Source organism: Podarcis tiliguerta (assembly GCF_965153285.1).
Source record: "Podarcis tiliguerta genome assembly, chromosome: Z".
NCBI lineage: Eukaryota > Metazoa > Chordata > Lepidosauria > Squamata > Lacertidae > Podarcis > Podarcis tiliguerta.
In genome coordinates, this window is record NC_139553.1 from 18,970,496 (window position 1) to 18,990,525 (window position 20,030).

The 20,030-nt window shown below is 49.2% G+C and overlaps 1 protein-coding gene and 1 long non-coding RNA gene across 9 annotated transcripts; one reads left to right on the plus strand and one right to left on the minus strand.

Moving 5' to 3' along the window:
* Nucleotides 1-638: 638 nt before the first annotated feature.
* Nucleotides 639-16,007, minus strand: CNGA2 (cyclic nucleotide gated channel subunit alpha 2). 8 transcript variants are annotated; one of them, XM_083423601.1, is made up of 8 exons: nt 15,826-16,004; nt 12,893-13,050; nt 11,625-11,723; nt 9,991-10,158; nt 8,585-8,692; nt 7,450-7,556; nt 4,694-5,848; nt 639-848 (listed from the first exon to the last, which is right to left on the minus strand). In XM_083423601.1, exons 2-8 carry the CDS (start codon nt 13,003-13,005, stop codon nt 832-834), a joined length of 1,767 nt encoding a protein of 588 aa, XP_083279727.1. In that variant the 5' UTR covers nt 13,006-13,050; nt 15,826-16,004; the 3' UTR covers nt 639-831. The 8 variants fall into 8 exon arrangements, with proteins under 8 accessions (XP_083279727.1, XP_083279726.1, XP_083279728.1 ...); XM_083423600.1 differs by having other exon boundaries at nt 4,655-5,848; XM_083423602.1 differs by having other exon boundaries at nt 15,856-15,995.
* An 18-nt stretch (nt 16,008-16,025) lies between these two features.
* LOC310669710 lies at nt 16,026-17,827 on the plus strand. The gene is made up of 2 exons (XR_014507295.1): nt 16,026-16,174; nt 17,576-17,827. It is a non-coding gene; the product is annotated as an uncharacterized lncRNA (long non-coding RNA).
* The last annotated feature ends 2,203 nt before the right edge of the window (nt 17,828-20,030 follow it).

The following is a 20,030-nucleotide window of genomic DNA, read 5'->3' on the forward strand; positions in this document are numbered from 1 at the left end:
CTTGCACCTGGATTTCAGCTCAAGCACTTCACTTTTGCAGGATAGATTTATGAGGTTATCAAATAATTTCCCACACTAATGAAAGGCATGCAGATATATGCAGAGACCCAGCAGTGAAGTATATGAGTGGGGCTAGGGCAGCAGGTGTCCTTTTGGAAATAACCTGCCCCAAGGATTTTACCTAGTATTATCTAAAGAAGCCAGTTTCCAACAGTGAAAATACCGCTGGAGTGGGAAAGCTACTCCCTGAAGGAAACAGTTTTTTCATCTAAGAAGACTGCCTGGGAGGCACCTCGAAGGATGCTTTGAGGCCTCTTTCTCCTGCTTCAGACCTCAAGGCTTGGGTGAAATTTGCCACTGAGCTCTCAAGCTGCTGCAGTTGGCTGCATGGTTTCCTCCAATCTTGCCCTCATCACAGGATTCTTGAGGCTGAAGCCCTCAAGGGATGCCAGATGCTCCTTCAGCTTCTCCCAGGGACTGAGCTTCCCCCAAGCAATGCTGAGTCTCACTACTGGGGTCCTCTACATTAGCACAAATGTCTGTTTATTAGCCACTGAAATGCTAGCCTTAATTTCATTAGGGCATTTGGGAACCTCTGAATTCCTAGCACCATAAGAAACCAGGCAGACTGCTTTGAATTCTGTCAAGTAATGGTTTAAAGGTTTAGGATTTTCCCAAGTAGGTTAATAGGGTGGGCTGGGTAGGCTTTTCAAGGAGCAAGCATGCATACGCTGTCATTGTCACCCTCATCATCAGCTCTTCCGTGTTTCCCTGAGATTGTATCTCTGCAGATGAGCCCTGCAGCCGCTGTCCAGAGTGCTGAAACAGCTCTCACTCTTGAGGGTTCTCTGTTATAAAAAACAAACAAAAAATCCTTCAAAACACTGTGTGCACAGATTGCCCTTAAGCAGAATCTGTGGTCTTGCATTCCACCCCATACAAACGCTCTTGTTGTGGTCTCAGAAGCAGCAAAGTGCATCATGGATCCTGGATTTTCACACAGAAAATGAGTCAAATCCCCAGCTTGCCTCAAGCAGAAAGCAGTAATGACAAAGCAAGTGGCAGGCAACCATGTGGTCGTGTGTGCCAGGAGCCCTTTGCAACCCTTATTTCACGCCAAAGCTGTCTACACCCACTGCCCTTCCCCCAAAGGGGTTCTAGGCACACATGACCTCCAAAACTATCCTCACCCTTCTTGCCATCAACTCTATGTGTATTAACAGGGTATTAATTCAGGGTCATTTGCAGATGACACAAAAATGGGAGGGGTAGCTAATGCCACAGAAGACAGAATCAAGATTCAAGATGACCTTAATAGATTTGAGAAATGGGCCCAAAGTAACACAATGAATTTCAATAGGGACAAATGTAGGCAGGAATAACCAGCTGCACAAATATAGGAAGGGGAACAACTGGTTTGACAGAAGGGCATGTGAAAAGGATCTAGGGGGTCATAAAGGTAAAGATAAAGGGACCCCTGCCCATACGGGCCAGTCTTGCCAGACTCTAGGGTTGTGCGCTCATCTCACTCTATAGGCCGGGAGCCAGTGCTGTCCGAAGACACTTCCGGGTCACGTGGCGAGCATGACAAGCTGCATCTGGCGAGCCAGAGCCACACATGGAAACGCCGTTTACCTTCCCGCTGGTAAGCGGTCCCTATTTATCTACTTGCACCCGGGGTGCTTTCGAACTGCTAGGTTGGCAGGCGCTGGGACCAAACGACAGGCATGCACCCCGCCGCGGGAATTCGAACCGCCAACCATGCGATCACCACAATTTCAACTTGAGTCAACAGTGTGGTGCAGCCATGTGGCCTCAGTAAGGAAACCTGTTGTGGGTGTGTTGAGTTGGACCCCATCAGAATTCTGCACCCAGGGCCACAGTGGCCCTTGCACACACACCCCATGCTACACCACTGTGGGACAGGCAGGGTTAGGGGGAAGGAGACAAAGGATCCCAGTGGAACAGGACCCTGCCATGAGCAAAAAGGAGCCACTGTCACACCATCCCCCACTTGAAACATAAGATACAAAATGACAAAAGATGAGTTTTAGCAACCATATTTATAACTAATGAGTAACCTCAGCAGGAAAACTCTTTATAAAAAGTATAAATGGGTGTGACATCTTGAAATGAGCCCTCCTTCCCTGGGATAGGTTCAGGAACAGTTGGAGGGCAATGCAATAGGCACTTCAGAAGCCTGAGGGTCTGTGAAATTCATGCTGGCCCACAAGTCATTTGCATGCAGACTCCCTCCCGAAGGAAAATGAATGCAACAGCACATGGATTGGATGAGCAGACCAGCTCACCAGGCCTTCCGGCACAACAAGGTTTGCTTTCCAGAGAGAAGATTTGCTTCTGGCTCCAGGGGAAAAGCTGGGCCCCTCTGCTCTGGGTTTCCGCTTGAGAGATGCTCCCACATTCAGTGTGTCTCCATTCCAATCAGGCTGAGCCAGGCAGGACTGCAATTCATTCCACTGTACACAGCACCCCCTTGTGGCTCACCATTTGCAGCTGGGAAGCCAGAGGTCTGTGGGATCTGGAAAGGAATGTATTGCTGTTGCTGCAGCTGCTGCTGCTGCCGCCGCCGCCGCTATGTAACATTGCTAGACACACACACACACACTGCAAGGAGAGCTGCAGGGCAATTTGTTTGTTAAGTAAATAAGCTCATGGAACATTAACTTGAGCAGACCCAAAGCCCCAGGGTAAAAGAGTCACAGTCTGCGTAGTCCAACCAGAGCAGCCAGGAAACTGGGGGGAGGGAGCAGGGAGGCACCTATGCAACCCATCTGCTAAACCCACTGGCTGCTCACATCTGAGCTCTTTATTTTGAAGATGTGTAACGTGCCTCACAGGACGCCTGTCAGTTGTGGCTTCCTTGGCTCAGGTGTAGAGTCCACATCAAGTCATGTGCTTGCCAGGCACACACTGGAAGCATTGTGGGCTTTTTGGGTGATGGGTCCTGCTCCCATACCCAGCAGCTCCACCCCAAATTCTTGCGAGCTTCTGTTTCATTCCAGAAATGGATCTGGAGGAATTCATGGTTCCAGGCAGGATCTGAGCAGACCCAGTGAAAACTTGATAGAAACACTTTGACTAAGCATACTCCTCCTCCACAACTAACCCTGAGGAAAGTGGCCCATTTTCATTTGGTGCATAAAAATGGAAATTGACAAGAGGGCTCCAAAACTGAAATCTGAGTTTTGGGCAAGTAAACAGCCTTTGGGTCCAAAGTCCCTTGTTCTGTGTAAACTGGCTCAGTCATGAACTGAGGCAAGAGAGGAATGGACAAGGGAGAGGGCTGCAGGGGGTGGGGTGTTTCCCTGAGAATGGCAGAGCTATTGTGCATTAGCCAAGGGATACCGGTGAGTTAAACAAGAAAGAGGGGTATGGTCTCAACCAAGCCTGTCCTGATGTTCAGCTGGCCATTTCTACCCAGCACACACGGGGCAGCCACTTCAGCTTAATCCTTCATGTGAAATGTGAGGAGATTTTCCTCTCCAGCATTTCTGGGATAGGTTCCAGGTTCAGAATTTGTGTTGGGCTCAATCACTTTCCCTGGACAAGTACGGGGTCCCCCCTACCTGCCTGGGGTGTGTCGAGCCCCCAAGGCAATGCTTGCTAAAGAGAGGCATCAATTGGAGCTCTAAAGTCGATGCAGAAGGAGCTGTAAGTCTTCAAGAACTGAGGGGGAAACTCAGTCAGGAGGGATCTTAAAAGCCTCAAAGAGCAGAAAGGGAATGAGACTGAATGAGACAGCACTGCCCGCTTGAGCAGCCAGGCAGCAGAACCAGGGCTAAAGAGCTTGTGTGGGATGGCAGGATTGCAGGCATACAAGCAATCTTCAACTAACACATTTCCAAAATCTTATAATCCTCACTGAAGCAGGTGGGTTCAGGCCCTAGCAAACACCAACATCCCACACACCCAAGTGCACACATCCCCTCCCTTTGCCCTCTATGCAGACTTAGGGAGCATAGGCAGTTCACAGGGAGAGGTTTTCTCTGAATGTGCTCCACGAACAGGAAGGACCTGGACCGGCTTAGAGATTTTCACAAAAGTGGTTGTCAAAATAAGATTGTAAGCAGGTAATGTGGTCTACTGTAGTGGGTTACTTGATGGGAATGTTCCAAATAAGCACCTGCCAGAGGCAGTGCTATTTGGCCCATTTGGGGGCGAGGGTGAGAGGAGGAACATGCAACTTGAGGAAAGAAATGGAGGGTGTCTGACCTTCTCAAAGCAGTTCAAGAGAGACTTAAAAGGACCCTGGTGAAAGTCACCAGGAACATACAGCTGGGAATGGACTAAGGGGAGAGAAAGAGTCAGCTAGGGAGCAGCAGTTTGGTGGAGACAGGGTTACTGCAAGGCAGTCTGGATGGGCATCAGATGCAAGGAAATGCTGCTGCCTCCAATCCAGATGGCAGCGCAGTAGGTTAAGGTTTGGCGTTCCCCTCTTCTGTGGATGGGCTAATGGAACCATCAGAGAAGAAGTCATCCTGCTGGTCTTGCTTCACTTTGGTCTCCAGGGAGGTGACACGCTGCTTGAGCTTCATCTGGGCAGCATCATACTCAGCCAGGAGGCGAGAGAACCGGGCATTCAGCATGTCCAAGCTGGCCTCCAGCCTGCTCAGCTTTTGCCCCACATCCATACCTTCCATGCCCTCTGCTGCAGTTGCTTCATCTAACAGACCTTCTTTGGTGAGGATCTCTCGCCCACGCTCCTCCAGGACTTTCTTGGCATCTGGATACTCTGTCACTGCTTCCATGAGGTCCTCCTTAGACAGGCAGAAGAGGTCGGAATAGCCAATGCTCCGGATATTTGCCGTCCTCCGGTTCCCCATTTTGCTTCCTTTGATGTTGAGGATGCTGATCTCCCCAAAGCAGCAGCCTGCTGTGAGCATAGCATACTGGGTCACGCCATCATCTGCCACAACAGCCAGCTTCCCTTCCTTGATGATATACATCTCCTTGCCAATGTCCCCCTTCCGGCAAATGTAGTCTCCAGGGCTGAATACCTGGGGGCGGAGCTTGAGCACCAGCTCCACCAGAAGCCCAGCCTCACAGTCCTGGAAGATCCTCACTTTCTTCAGCGTCTCCAGGTGGACGTTGATGGCTATCTCTGCCCGCAGCTTGTCAGGCAGGTTCTTCAGGACCTCCCACTCCTCCACAGTTTTCTTATTGGTCCAGAGGTAGTCAAACCACTTGATCACCTTGGCCTCCATGTCCTTGCTCACTTTGCGGAACTGCATGTAATGCTTGACTGCATCAATCTTGGCCTGAAACTCTGCCCTGGTGGCGTTCATGTTGGAGATCATGGAGCCCACATTTCCCACAATGGTAGCAAAGATGAGGACACCAATCAGGAAGTCAAAGATGACGAAGAGATACTCTTCATCACGCACAGGCGGTGGGGTCTCCCCGATGGTAGTCAAGGTCAGTGTGGACCAATAGAGGCAGTAGATGTACTCCCTTGTCAAATAACCAAACTCTGGGTCTGAGATGTTGGGATACACCCAGGTGTCCTCTCCAAAGCCAATGGCCTTAGAGATAGCATAGTAAATGCAGGCATTCCAGTGGATGATGACCAAGATGTACATCACCAGGTTGCAGATTCGGAAGATGTTTGGGTAGCTGGTCCGTGTCTCCGTCCGGTCAAAGAATTCAAACATGCGGGAGAAATGCAGCAGCCGGTTGAAGCGCAACTCGGGGCGGTGTAAGCCGACGGCAAAGTAAGCAAAGTCAGTGGGCAAAACAGAGAGGACATCCAGCTTGAACTGCATGGTGGCAATGTACTTATCACGCAGCTTCTTGAGGTCCTTGACGAGTAATCCCTGCTCCAGGAAACCTGCCAGGGAAACACAGTGTGAGGCATTAAAACGCAGCAAAATCTTTGCCTAGTGCTGTCACTGCAGATATGGTGATGTGTTTATTTCCATCCAATCTGTTCATTCCACATGCCTTGGATTTCACCCATCTCCAGCCTCGTAATCCAACTAGAGCCAGGTAGCAGCAGCATTGTGGAGAGCAGGCAGGACTTACAGCACACAGGATTCTAAGCAAAACAGGCCTCCCATCCTGGTGAGCTTGTAGGGTGGGTGGTGATTGTTGAAAACATGTCCCAGCCCCAGATAGTGGGAGAGCATGAGACTCCTCCCACCCACCCCACAGCATTCAGATCATTCATCAGCTCAATATGATATCAAGGCAGAGGCTTTTGCCATACCTGAATATTGATGCCCAGGTGGGTAATTTTAAGAAAATTATTCAGCAGTGAAGGCTGATAAATCTTTCATTGGGGAACTCTATTTTTCAGAACTGCCATTAATAAGATTTGCTTTATTGGGGCCATTTTCTGTCTCACAAGTGCTGGAGGTGGAATCCTTAACCATCCTTAACCACCATAGTGACAAATTCTTAACTTTGGGATCTAACAATTCTGTTTCTAATTTTGATTTTTCTACCTGGAAACCTAGTTTTTTGCCCAGATTATATGCCTCCATTATTTGATAATAATGGAGCTAGTCTCGCACCCTGTTTTTCAATTTTTCAAAACTCTGCAATTTTAACCTGTCTCCCTCTTGTTCCAGAATTTCCCAATACTTCGGCCATTTGGCCTCCATATTGAGTTTTTTCAGTGCCTTTGCTTCCATTGGTGACAGCCATCTTGGGGTTTTATTTTCTAACAAATCCTTATATCTTATTCAGACATTAAACAATGCTTTTCTGACAATATGGTTTTTGAAAGCTCTGTGTACCTTAACCTTGTCATACCAGAGATATGCATGCCAACCAAATACATTGTTAAAACCTTCCAAATCCAAAACATCAGTGTTTTCAAGAAGCATCCATTCTCTCAGCCAACAAAATGTGGCTGATTCATAATAAAGTTTGAGGTCTGGCAGGGCAAATCCACCTCTTTCTTTAGCATCTGTTAATATCTTAAATTTTATTCGAGGCTCCTTGCCCTGCCAGACAAATCTAGAGATATCTCTCTGCCACTTCTTGAAACAGTCCATTTTGTCCACAATTTGCAATGTTTGAAACAAAAACAGCAACGTTGGCAATACATTCATTTTTATCGCAGCAATTCGGCCTAACAGTGATAGTTTCAAATTTGACCATATTTCTAAATCCTTTTTCACTTCAGTCCAACATTTTTCATAGTTATCCTTAAATAGATTCACGTTTTTAGCAGTCATATTAACCCCTAAATATTTCACTTTCTTAACCAGTATTAATCCTGTCTCCTTCTGAAACTTTTCTCTCTCCATCGCAGTTAAGTTTTTCTCTAAGACCTTAGCTTTCATCTTGTTTAGCTTAAAACCTGCTACCTGACCAAAATTTTGAATCAGTTCCAATACTCTTTTAGTACTAGATTCTGGCTCCTGTAGAGTCACATAGTGAGATGAAGGCTGAGCCAGGCTCCTCCCCACACAGCTCCCTCACCTGTGTGAAAGCGGATGACAATGTCTGCGATGTAGATGCTATCTGCGATGTAGTCTAGAACTAGCCACCAGATCCAGTACTTCCTTTGGAGGTCATTGAAACAGGCCCTGTGGTGAGGAGGGTGAGAGAAACAATTAGAAGGCAGCAGCCCTCTGGTGGCTCGGGCAGCTGATTGGGAAGCAAGGAGGCCAAGCTGCACCACTGTCTGGACAGGGGTAGCCTAACTTCTGTTGTCTATGCTCTGGTAACCTCTAGGTTAGATTACTGCAGCATGTTATTTGTGGGGCTGCCTCTGAAGACAGTTCAGAAACTTCAGCTGGTGCAGAATTCAGCAGCCAGGTTGCTCACTGAGGCAAGATGGTTTGGGCATATTACCCTTTTCTTGGCCCAACTGCACTGGCTGCCAATTCATTTCTGGGCCCAATTCAAAATGCCTCACACTTTGTTTCCCTGGCAGGTTTCCTGGAGCAGGGACCACTCATCAAGGACCGCAAGAAGCCCTTCTTCATGTGCCTTTTCCACAAGGTTTCTAGAGGGCAGTAACATGACAGCAGGCCTTTTCAGTGGTGGCACCCCAATTATGGAATTATCTCTCCAGGAAAGCTCATGTGGTGCCTTCATGACATTATCTTTAAGCACCAGGCAAATATGTTTCTTTATAACGAGGCCTTTGACTTATTAAGCATTCTATGACATTTTAAATGTGTTTGGGGGCGTTATGGGGGGTTGCTCTTGTTTTATTATGTATTCATGTTCTCATTTTGTATTTTTATGTTGGGAACCATCCTGCGATATTCCAATGAAGGATGGTATACTAATTTAATAAATGAATAAAATAGAAATAATAAATAATTCCATGTGTTGGAAGTGTCATAAGCAACCTCCCAGAGTTTCAGCAGTGAGTTAACCCTGTAACTACTGAAACTCCAGCAAATTAAGGATTGTTAAATCCATGCTTCCTAGGAAGAGAAGTTCTGGGGGAGAGGATCAGGAGAGAAACAGCAGCGGGGAGAGGAGTCACAAGGACTCACATCATGCTCTGCAGATTGGTGCAGATAGGTGCTCTGGGCGGAATCTGCCCCCCCCCCCTTCTCTTGTGCCCACCCCCCCAAAAACATGGGTTCCAAGGACTCACCGTGCTACCAACGTGCACCAGTTATACAGGACTGGGACTGCAATGACCATAAGCCACCGGTAATACCAGTCCCCTGCGGGATTCATCACAAAGACTTTCCATTTCTTCCTGCAGATAGAAGCAAAACATTTCAGTGGCCGCAATGAGTCTTCAATGGATCTGGCCTAGAGGGGAGATGGTGGTGGAGAGAGCCTGCAATCTTCAAATCCCTAGTCTAAATTGCAGCTAAGGCATGAATTCACACTGTGGGGGGGGGGGTGATTTGGAGTACATGAAACTGAAAGGGTTAAGTCAGCACACACAGACCTCCTTTACCCAGACAGATGACCAGAGGTGGCCACAGCACAGTGACTGAGAAGTAAACACCCCAGGCCCACCCCTTCCTTCCATCCAAATGTCCAATCAGCCTTCCTGTTCCTGAAGCGTCTCATACCTTCTAAGCTGCCCGGGGAGAACATCAGAAGAACCCTGCAGCAGCTGGTCAGGCTAAAGAGAGCCCATCTAGTTCAGCATACTGTTTTCACAGTGGCCAACAAGATGCCCCAAAGGAAAGACCCCCCAGCTGCCTGCTCTCCACTTCGGGTGTTCTGAGGTGTCCATCCAGTACCTCAGATTGTTACAGAAGTGTCCAACCCCATCTTAGGCCTTATGGGAGAGGGAAAGGGGTGGGCTGGCTCACGGGGCATTAGATAGGAGAAGGCAGGAGGTCCTGGCTGCTAGAATCACTAGAGCAAGCCCAACCTCCTGTTCCCTGAAAGGCCTTGATGGCATACCTTGAAGGCTGTCAAAGTATGGCAATTTTTATTTCTAAAGTGTAGAATGGGAAGAAAAGGAATGCCCCGTTCCTCTCCTCAGCCTTGTCCACAATGACCAACAACCTCAGCACTTGCACAACAGCCTTACACAATGGCCTGAACACTCTGGCCTGCTCCTGTTTTGCAAAAGCCTCACTGGGCCACAGCAGCCCAGAACCATCGCTGCTCTCTGGTAATTAACACATTCCACTTAACCTCTCAGGGAAGACCCTGTTTGCTCAGTGCCAAAGACCCTGGCTGATTGTGAGCCTCTTTCACTCTCCAGCAGCCTGCCCTTTCTTTGCTCAAATTACCATGGCTAATGGCAAGGTCCAACCTTACCAATGAGGCCTGCCCCTTATTTATGGTGGAGGAGGAAAAAAGCAAAGGAAGAGAAAAGGGGGAAAGAAGCAGGAGGGGGAAGATGAGGAAGAAGTAGGAGGAGAAGGAGGAAAAGAAAGAAAAAGAGGAGGAGGAGGAGGAGGAGGAAGAAGAAGAAGGAGGAGGAGGAGATGGGGGGTGAGAAGAAGAGGGAAGGTGGCCTATGATTTCCTCTCCTGGCCCATGCAAAGCCTCCCACAGCAGCTCCAGCCAGCCAGGAGGGAGTCTCACTTTGTCTTTCTGTCATGGGTATCAAACCCATCACCCCTTGCTGCAGCTACTGCCAAAGTCTTGACATCTGGTCCTCGAAATCGTTCCAGGAAGGAGTCTGGCCGCCGCTCTTCTTCTTTCAAGCCTTTATTGGCCCAACCCCGGATAACCATCACCAGGCGGGCTATCCTAGAAAAGGAAGAGAGAAGGGAAAGGGTCAAGCTTTGCAAATGGGGAGGGGGGAGAGAACACCCTTACATTTCCAGTGGAGCAGTGGAGTAGAGTCTCCCCTCACATTCACCCTGGGCAGGAGAAGTGTACAGCTTTTCTCCCTCTCTCTCCCTCTGAGCTGCAGTTACACAGCCCCACTCTGCCCATTGCTTCCCCCTAAGTGCCTAATCTAGGTCCTGAAGCATCTCACGCCTTCTAAGCTGCCAGGAGGGATCAAAAGAAGAGCCCTGTAGCTGGATCAAGACAATGGCCCATCTAGTCCACCATCTTCATCTCACAGTGGCCAACCAGATGCCCATTATGGGAAATCTGCAAGCAGGATTCGAACACAAGAGCACTCCCCTCTCCTGTGGTCTCTAGCAACTGGGATTCAGATGCATTTTTGCCTTTAACAGTGCAAGTGGAGTATAGCCATCCTGGCTGGTCACCATTGATAGCCATCTTCTCCTCCATGAATCTGTCCAATCCACTTTTAGAGCCATCCAAGTCTGTGACCTTCACTGTCATCAGCTTTCCTGGGAATCAGCAAAAGAGGAAGACAAAGTCCTCGGGGCTTGTGAGGGTTACGAAGCCTCCTCTTGCCCATCTTGTTCAATCAAGTGCTTCTTAGGAGGGGAAACAGCAGAGGGTTCTTCAGCAGCCACAGCTAGCAGGGCCTCCCTTGAAACTCCTACCATGTTCTAGGCCATCTCCACAAATGGCCCTTATGGGCTTTCAAGAGCACCCCCAGCAGGGTGGAATTGTGGGCAAGGGCCATAGCTCAGTGGCCAGAGCACCTGTTTTGCATGCAGAAGGTCCCAGGTTCAACCCCTGGCAGCATCACAAGGTGGGGCTGGGAAAGGACTCCTGCCTGAAACTGTGCATAGGCAGGATTAGATAATACTTATGTTCCTAAGTCTTGAAACACCAGCTCAGCTATGGGTAATGAGTCAAAATAATAGAATCATATAATTGTAGAGTTGGAAGGGATCCCCAAGGACCACCTAGTTCAATCCCCTGCAATGCAGGAGTCACAGCTACAAGAATCCCTGGCAGATGGCCTTCTGACCTCTGTTTAAAACCTCCAATGAATGGAGAGTCCACCATCATCTAAGCGAGTCCGTCCCACTGATGAATGGCTCTTACCCTCAGAAAGTTCTTCATAAAGTTGAGTCGGAATATCCTTTCTTGTAACGTCCCCATCTAGAGCGGAGTAGCTCATGGAGACTACTCTTTGGTTTAGCTGATGGGCACAATTTCAGCACAACCTCCACACCCACCCAAGCTGACCCCCCCCCCCACTTCCAAAGACTGCTGCTCCACAGAGTGGTGGGCTCCTGTTGCATTTTCCATCTCCACTGCAAAGGCTACCACAAAGCCTGAAGAGGAGACACTTTATCTTGGCTGTGCTTCATCAACCCCACAAGGAGCCCCATAAGAAGTACCTGGAGAGGCCTCCTGTCTTGTGGGATTTCTCGTCCACATTATCCAAGGCGGCAACACGCTGAAGTTCTGAGGATGTGTCATCATTGGTTGACGGCACTCTGTAGAGAGACCAGGTAGGAAGGATGACCCTTGGCTGCCAAGCAGAGGTGGGAATGAAGCGGAACACCCTCCCCTCATAAGGGGGTCTGCCCCTCTCACTGCCACTGCCTCCTCCTCAAGCTCCCTTCCCACATCAAAGTAAGAACTCCACATCAATCCAAGTTGATTGACTTGGGAGTTGTAATGACTCCCATATTGTCTAGCCCTAGAGAACCCCCCCCACACACACACACACACATTAAGGGAGTTGATTTGTGACTGTGCTCAACATAGGCAGGAAAGCAAACTGGAGGATTTTGGGAGCTACAGCCTACCTCTTGCCTTGACCACAAGGTGGAGACCTAGTCTGAGATCCTATCTCTGCTGGCTGCAAGCAGAACCTAGAGGAGACAAAAATCAGATCTCCTCTCACCTGTCCCAGCCACCCTTATTCCAGAGCACACAGTGCTGAGATGCAGAAAAGTCAAGCATTTGCTTGAGAAATGCGCGGGTGGGATCTGAAAGGGCTGCTTCAAAAAAGCCCAGCTGTGGAGGGTCCCTATACATTTTCAGAATCATAGATTCATAGAAATGCAAAGTTGGAAGTCACACTGAGGGTCATCTAGTCCAACCCCCTGCAGTGCAGGAGTCAGACCTCTTGGCTCATAGGGGGATTAAACCCACAACATTGGCATCATTAGCACCACACTCTAAAAGTGTGTTTCCTATTGGAACTCAGAGTTGTGAATTCGCCCATGGAGGAAACATTTCCTGGGCCTCCATGCTCACCAGGAAGGACTATTTGCTCTCATCCCTGAACTCCTTCCCAAGTGGCCCCAAAGGCTTCCCCTCCTCCCTTAGGCACAGACTGACCCCTATTCAGTTATGCTAGGCAACAGCCCAGGCCCTTGCAGGGGGGTGGGCAACCAGATACACTTGCCCTGGGCCTTAGAGGGCTAAAACAGCTGGGGGCCCTGCTAAGGGCATGACAGACTTACACAGTCAAGCCAAGAACAAGACCCCTGCCCTGGGCCTCAGACACGCTCTGTATGGGTATGCAGCAAGCAATTATTGAAGAGCATGTTTTGGGTGCCTTTCCTCCCTCAACACTGGGTATCCAGTGCCAAGTTGGCTCTTGGGCCAGGGACCCCTTGCAGCAGACCTCAAAGCCCCCTGCTCTGAGAGTTACCTGCTGTGGTTGCTGAGCTCCTTTCTCTCTGGATCCCCATTGGCAGCAGTTTTCATGGACTCCTGTGACTGATGGTTGGCAGGGGAAGCCTTCAGACCGTTGGTTTTCTCCATCTTTCTCCATGCACAGAAGGCAGCAGCGGCAGGAGGGAGAGGAACCTGTGCCAGGAAACACAGAAAAGAACGAATACCCAGGAAAGAATCCCGGGAACAAGACCTCCTCATGTTGCTTTCTTCCAACGAGTTGTGGGGAGTAGGTGCTGCCCCAGTGCAAACAGAGACCACCAGGGAGCTCCTCCTTGGTTTAAGGTGGGGCTTGCCAGCTTCTGGCCCAGAGAGCTCACTCATCCCCTCCCACCATCCAAGTACATTCTCCTAGCCCACAAAAGCCCCACTGATTTTGGTGCCAGCTGCCAAATTAAAGCAAGTGAGAATGTAGACACAGCATTGAAGGGGCCTGAGAGGTTATAACCTCATTTGGTGAGGGACAGGGGCACTAACCCCCTCTTCAGCTGATCTGTACAGGGAAGCACCATGGCACAAGGGTAGAGCATCTGCTTGCTTTGCAGAAGGTCACAGGTTCAACCCCACACATGACAGCATTTCCAGGTAGGCCTGGGAATGTCAGCTAGAAAGTATACCACAGATCAGGAAAAATGCCACTAGACTCAAGAGGAGCCCAGCATAGTTAGAGAGCCCAGCATATTTAATGAGCACTGTATCAGTTGAGAGAACTGTACATTCCAAGACAAGTTTTCCCCAACTCCTGAGGAAGTTTTTCGACCACATTGTAGTCATGTTTTTATGTTTTGCTGGTGTTTTCCCATGCTTTTGTAATTTTACCCATTAGTTCGCTTGAATTTTATGGGATTTTAACGCTTATGTTCCCTGTTTTGGTATGTTCGGTTTAGAGATTGCTTATAGCCGCAGTGACTGTGTAGCCAGGATTTTTGTTTTGGGGGCAGGACTGGGGGGGGCAGGCAGGACTTTTGTTGGGGGGGGGGGACAGAACTGTTGTGAATGGTCAGGTAGTTAAGTATTTCTATTGTTTTACTTGACTTAGGGGAGGGCAGCTGCCCCTCCCTGCCTGCCCCTTGGCTACGCCCATGGTTGGAGGAATGTCATCACGCACATATGCACCAATAGGCACTGTTCCCTCCAACTCACAGAGATCTTACTGCCATGATTTGCTTTCTGGCTCTGCTCAGGAGCTCCTGGGGACCCCATCAGATGGGCGACCTTTCCTTTATCTTGGAAGAGTGAATTCTCCCAAGCCAGGCACAGGTTCCCTCTGGCACCCAGAAATTTGGCAAATGCCCACCTGCCATCTTTAGTGACCTCAGCTTCTTTCCAGTCACTGAGGGGATGAAGATCAGATGTCAGCCAACAGCCTTCAAGGACTGATTAGCTGTCCCAAATCGGCCGATTGCTTGTGGTGACCAATCCCCATTTTCAGTTTCTCAACAGAATGGCAGAGATGTGATTCATCTGCTTCTCAATTACAATAAAGAGAAATGAAAGCTTCATTTTAAAATGTCAGTTTTTGTCACTGTTTCCAGACTCTGCAAATGTGAGCTAACTGAGTATTGAATGCTTGAAACTTAAATTTGAATTCTATAGTGTACAGGGGAATTCTGCTTCATGCTCTATTTCTCCACTCTTTAAACTCTCAGGGTCCCCTGCCTTCCACACCCGCTTTCTCTCCCATGTGGTCCCTCCATGTTATTATTCAAGGCTTCTCCCAGAGGCTTTCATCTTTGTCACTGTTGCCAAGGCAACCACATCAGCATAAGCCCTTCCCTAACAACAGGTGTGAGGTGCTCTCCTAGCCATTCTCAATAGATCCACAATAGTAATGAGAGCCCCAGCAGATGGGTGGGGGGCACTGGGGAAGAGTGCTGTTCATTCTAGACTTTACAATGGCTATGAAGAGAGAGATGGAAATGGCAAATATCTGTTGACAAAGGAAACCACTATAACTAGCAGAGGGCGGGGTGCATGGCTTCTGGTAGACTTTTGCATGGCAGCTATTAACTGTTGCTATAGTATACTTAAAGTGCCATACTATTTTTTTTTTGCAACTGATTAATCCTCCCTTGTTAACTCTGGTTGTCAATTACTGTGCTTATTTCAGCAAATGTAAACAATCAAATCCCATGGGAGGCTAATGGCAATACATGCACAGTGCATAACATGTGGTTCACTTTGCACCAAAAACTCAAATTGTTACTTGAATGATGGATCTTGGAATCGGGGTGGGATACCACCAGTTATAAGCACATAAGGGTTCACAGCAGCAGTAGCTTAAGAGAGGGCAACTGGGCCAGCTGAAGCCCAGCAACCATAGTCACTAAACTCCATTCAGCTCCCTAGCCCACCTCAACATCACAGCTGTCTGGATACCACCCAGACCGGGATACCACCAAACCTTTCCTTCCTCCTTCCCACAGGCCTTTTGGTGCCCTTTTGTCAGATTGATTTTATGGGTGCATTAGGAAATCCCAATTGTTACACCTATATAGATCCCAAGACTTGGGCTCCCAGCATGAGCAAAAGGGTGTTCCAATCTCTTCACTTACCCAAGTCAGTTCATAATGTAACAGACAGTAGGGTTGAGTTGGAGACGGAGAGGGGGACAAATGCAAAGCACCCCAGTTAACACCCCTCAGCTTTCAAAGGGCAGATCTCCGAGCCTCTCACTTCATCTGTCGCTCAGCTTCCTGCATGCTTTACCAAAACACTGGTGGGAGGACAAGGTTTGGTGGTGGTGGATGAATCCCAATTGAGCTAGTCCTGCCTTTTGGGGAGGTGGGAGTAGCTCCAGACAACGAGCAGGGATTGAAGCTGAAGCGGGGGAGGAAGAGGGTCACAGAGAGTGTCCCCTGCCCCATACACACACACGTACACGAGATCAGCTCTGGTTATGTGACATACTAGAAGTCCTCAGCACCTTCTCCCTTGTGCCTTCTAGACAGAGGTAGTCCTGTAAAGCAGGGGTTCTCAGCAAGGAGCCAGGAAGGAGGCCCAGCACTCAACAACAGATGGAGGGAGAACAAGGCAATGTGTGTGAGAGAGAGATGCCCTCTACACCCTACTAGGATGTCACTCAACACTTGCACTCAGGACATTCCGGGGCAGTTGGAAGAGTCTGTTGCGGAAGCAGGAAGAAGTCAGTTGGAAGCCAAAGAGAGAAGGAAAGAGGCTTGTCAGCTGGTGACCGTCCCCTGGTTAACTACTAACTAACAAAACCTTGCCAGCATTATTGAGCAGACATTATTCACTGGTTGGTTCTTATTTATTTCCAGATTCTTGGGTCCCCTCTCTCTATGTCTCTTCGCCATGGGTAACGTACAACTGTTTCCTGGCATGGGCAGAAGACGAAAAGGCCCCACGGAAACACACACAGGCACACTGACTGCATTTGTTTGTACAGAACCTGTCCAACAGCCAGCTAGGAATAGAATTAATGCCTCTCGCCCACCCCATCACAAGGTGGCTCTAAAAGAGAGCAAGGGCTCAGGTTGCCCTTGCGGGAGGAAACAGGAAGCATCAAGAAAGGCATTACAAAACTCATAGCTACTGCAAAGCACCCCAGTGCAAAGGGCAGGGGGAAACACCAACACCGCACCCCCGTCTAGGGCAGGAAGGGTTTGGCCACCCCCTCTCCCCAAACACACTTTTACTCACTAGTCAGGGGTCCTGCACACGGCTCTGTCTCAGGGTCAAACCCAGCATGAGAACAGGGCAAGGCAGCAGGACTGGCAGCTGGTTTCAGCTGGTTTCAATGAGTATTGGTGGCAGCGCGGAGCAACCCCGCTCTCTGGGCCTCAGTTTTCTTTTGCAACCCTTCGGCGTAAGTGGTGAGTGGCACTCTCGCTCTGTTCCTTCAGGAGGCTGCTGGGATCATCCAGGAGTCATCCCAAGGGGTTTGGAGGGTCTTCTTCAGCAGGCTGGGATGGCAGAAAATAAGCTGATGCCCAACATGGTCTGTGGCATGAAGGAGCAGCTACACACACACACACACACACACACACACACACACCACACATAGAGCTTGCTGGCCATAGCAGCACAGGGGCCTAACCAACTAAACTGCAAGCCAAAGCATACATCTAGGAGCCAGGAGTTTACCTGCACTTCTTGCTGCAGCGCACATGCCTCCAACTCTGAGCAAAGGTGTGCTCCACAAGCCTTTATGCCTAAGGGATGAAAGAGGCTCTTCCTCGCCTATTGCCTCAGCAGGTTAACCCTTCCTCTGACTTCAGTTTAGCAAGGCAGCCAGTCCCAAAGGATCCCTTTCACACTGCTGCCTCCCTACGGAGCTTATTTGATAACGGCTGGGTAGTTTACTGAACTGGACCTGTGCCCCAAAAGATGGACCTATTATTTAGCTAGCAAAAGTGCAGCCCCTCTTCTTTCAGAATGAGAGCGTGAGCCTGGAATGCAGGAACGTGATCAAGGATATAAGGCAGGCACTGGGGGTCCTGCAAATCATCTGTTTTGCAGTGGCAGTTTCCAAAATCCTTTGACAGCTAATGTCGTCAGGTTACGTTTAGGACTGTCATTTGACTAAATAAATCTCAGGAGGGATTCCCTTGTCTGAGTTTCTGTTTGATTAAGTGATCAGTTAGTCAACCCTGAAGCCCAAAGCATTCACTTGGTTTTTCCCCCTTTTTCTTTCTAGATGATGGGTCTCTGTGTGTGGCAGAAGGCATCACCTGGTAAGAAACATCCTCTCTGGGGGACACATGCCACTCTTAAGAATCATACAGTTGGAAGAGATCATGAGGAGCATCTAGCCCAACCCCCTGCAATGAAGGAATCTTTTGTCCCATTTTGGGCTCGAACCCATGAACCAGGGATTAATAGTCTCATGCTCTACCAAGCCATCCCTTGCATAAAATTATCACTGCAAACCATCTGTAATTGTTGCAAATAGGCATGTGTTTGTCCATATATATGTGTGTATAAATACACACATGCATACCATATTTGTATCTCCCTTTTCCTCAAAGGAGCTCAAGCTGGAGCATGTGGCTTCCCACTCCCTATTTTATCTTCATGACAACCCTGTGAGGTAGGTTAGGCTAAGAGATTGTGCTTCACAGATATTGCTCCTTTCTTGGACACAGGTGCCCCTGAAGGCAGCCCAGTTGCTTCCAGGGTAAGGAAGGCCACAGCCCACTGTGATACAGTGGTACCTCTAGATACAAACAGGATCCGTTCTGGATCCCCGTTCGCATCTAGAGGTAAACGTAACTAGCGATGGCACGTCTGCACATGCGCGCGTCACTTTTTGCCGCTTCTGCACATCTGCATGACGTCATTTTGAGCATCTGCGCATGTGCAAGCTGCAAAACACGCACTCTGTTACTTCCGGGTTGCCACGGAGCGCAACTCAAGTGCACTCAACTCAAAGCATATTCAACCCGAGGTATGACTATATTCGCTTTACTCTGGTGGTCTGGAACTGAACCTGCATTTATGTGGTAGACTCAGAGCCCAGTGCCAAGTCTGCTGGAGGAAGACCCCTACCCCCACCTCCATCTTCTTCCTCTCCCCAGGGCTTGCTGTTTGCTGCAAAGGAGATCCTCAATCTGCTTCCGGGGGGGGGGGGGGCTTTGTATGTGCGGCAGATGGCAGAGGAATCCTAAGCTGGAGCAGCAGTAGCTGCCCTCTGGTTGCCACTCCTTTGAAGCATGCCTCTGGCCTCCTGGTGCTCTTCTGTTGCAAAACACACTCCCGAACACACAACAACCCTCCTCTCCTGGGGAAAGATGAAAGTGAGCGGCAGTGGCAGCTCAGGCAAAATGCCAGCTGAAGGAAGGGCAGCATGAGAATGTTAAACATGCTTGTCGCTTCCCAGATTGGCTGAATAAACAGAAGGGATTACAGAGGGGAAACTGAGGCATGCACCAGGCAGCTCACTCAGGGAGGACAAGTACTGTATGTTGTTTCAGGGCATGACGAGCAGCTCACCTTTAGGCCTCCCCTTGCACACCCACTTCTGTTCAGGTGGCTGCCAACCTACCTACCTAAAAGGAGCATGGTCTCTTCTCCCCCCCCCCTCCCAGCTTCTGTGCTTCTTTTTCCCATAGAGATCCAGCTTCCCTTTGGCTGGATTGTTCCCAGCAGAATCACAGGAAGTGGGGGCACAACACCCCCCGTCCTGAAAAGGTGCTGTTCTCACTTTGCCTGATGTAAGCGACAGAGACTTACTGGAGAGTCCACCCTGCCCCCTCAAGCAACCACCTTGCGCTACTCATGTCTTCTCTGAAATGCACATCCTTTGGGAACAAATAAACACACTGCCCCAATGGTTAGTGAGGTGGGCTCTGTCAGTCCAGGGGGCAGAGCAAATGGCCAAGGCTCTTCATGGTGGGAGGGGCCAGAGAGGCAGAAACAAAAAATGAACAATCCTCTCCCAACCCAGGGATGCAAGAAGTGGGGTCCACCATGTGTAGGTAAGGAGAAAGCCCTTGTGCTTTTTTGCCTTGTGCATCAGTGACCAGGAGTTAGGGATGAGCATTGAGGTGGCCACATTCACTGATGATGCCAGTGTGCTCAGGGTGGGAGAAGTTGCAAAAACATCTCTCCAGGCTAGGTGAAAAGGGAGATAAGGAGAGATAAGGAGAGCCGTCTAGGCCAGCATCCTGTTCTCACAGTGGCCTAACAGATGTCTGTGGAAAACCAGGGAGAAGAACTTGAGCACAAGAGCCTTCTCCCCTCCTGTGGTTTCCAGCAACTGGGGTTCAGTGTAAAGAGACCAGAGTCACCATGCCTGGCCCAAATCCTGCTTGTATCTCTTCACTCCCATTTCCTCATGCCAAGATACCATTGTTCCACATATGTACAGACCATGCCTGAAGCACTACCACCAACACTCTAGTTAAACCTGCCTGCCTGGAACTCAAGAGAAAGCCCTTCCAATTCACACCTGTTCCCTTTTCAAGGCAAAGCAATGATAATCACACACACCCCAGCTCTGATTCCTAAAAGTTTCCCCCATGTGTATGACCTGCCTCACACCATCACAGCCTCTCTCTCCCTATGGATGGGATTCTACCCCCAAGATATAAGGGATGTTGCATTCATGGGGGAATCAACTTCATCAGACCATCTTGAAGAGCCAGTGGACT

What these genes read in the sequence shown, in the direction of transcription:
- CNGA2 (XM_083423595.1), bottom strand. Translation starts at nt 13,239, where the DNA reads ATGAGTGAGCTCTCTGGGCCAGAAGCTGGCAAGCCCCACCTTAAACCA. An exon ending in TGGTGCACGTTGGTAGCACG is followed by an intron (nt 7,557 to 8,584) that starts GTGAGTCCTTGG and finishes TCCTCACCACAG; the next exon opens with GGCCTGTTTCAATGACCTCC. An exon ending in TGTCATCCGCTTTCACACAG is followed by an intron (nt 5,849 to 7,449) that starts GTGAGGGAGCTG and finishes TTTCCCTGGCAG; the next exon opens with GTTTCCTGGAGCAGGGATTA.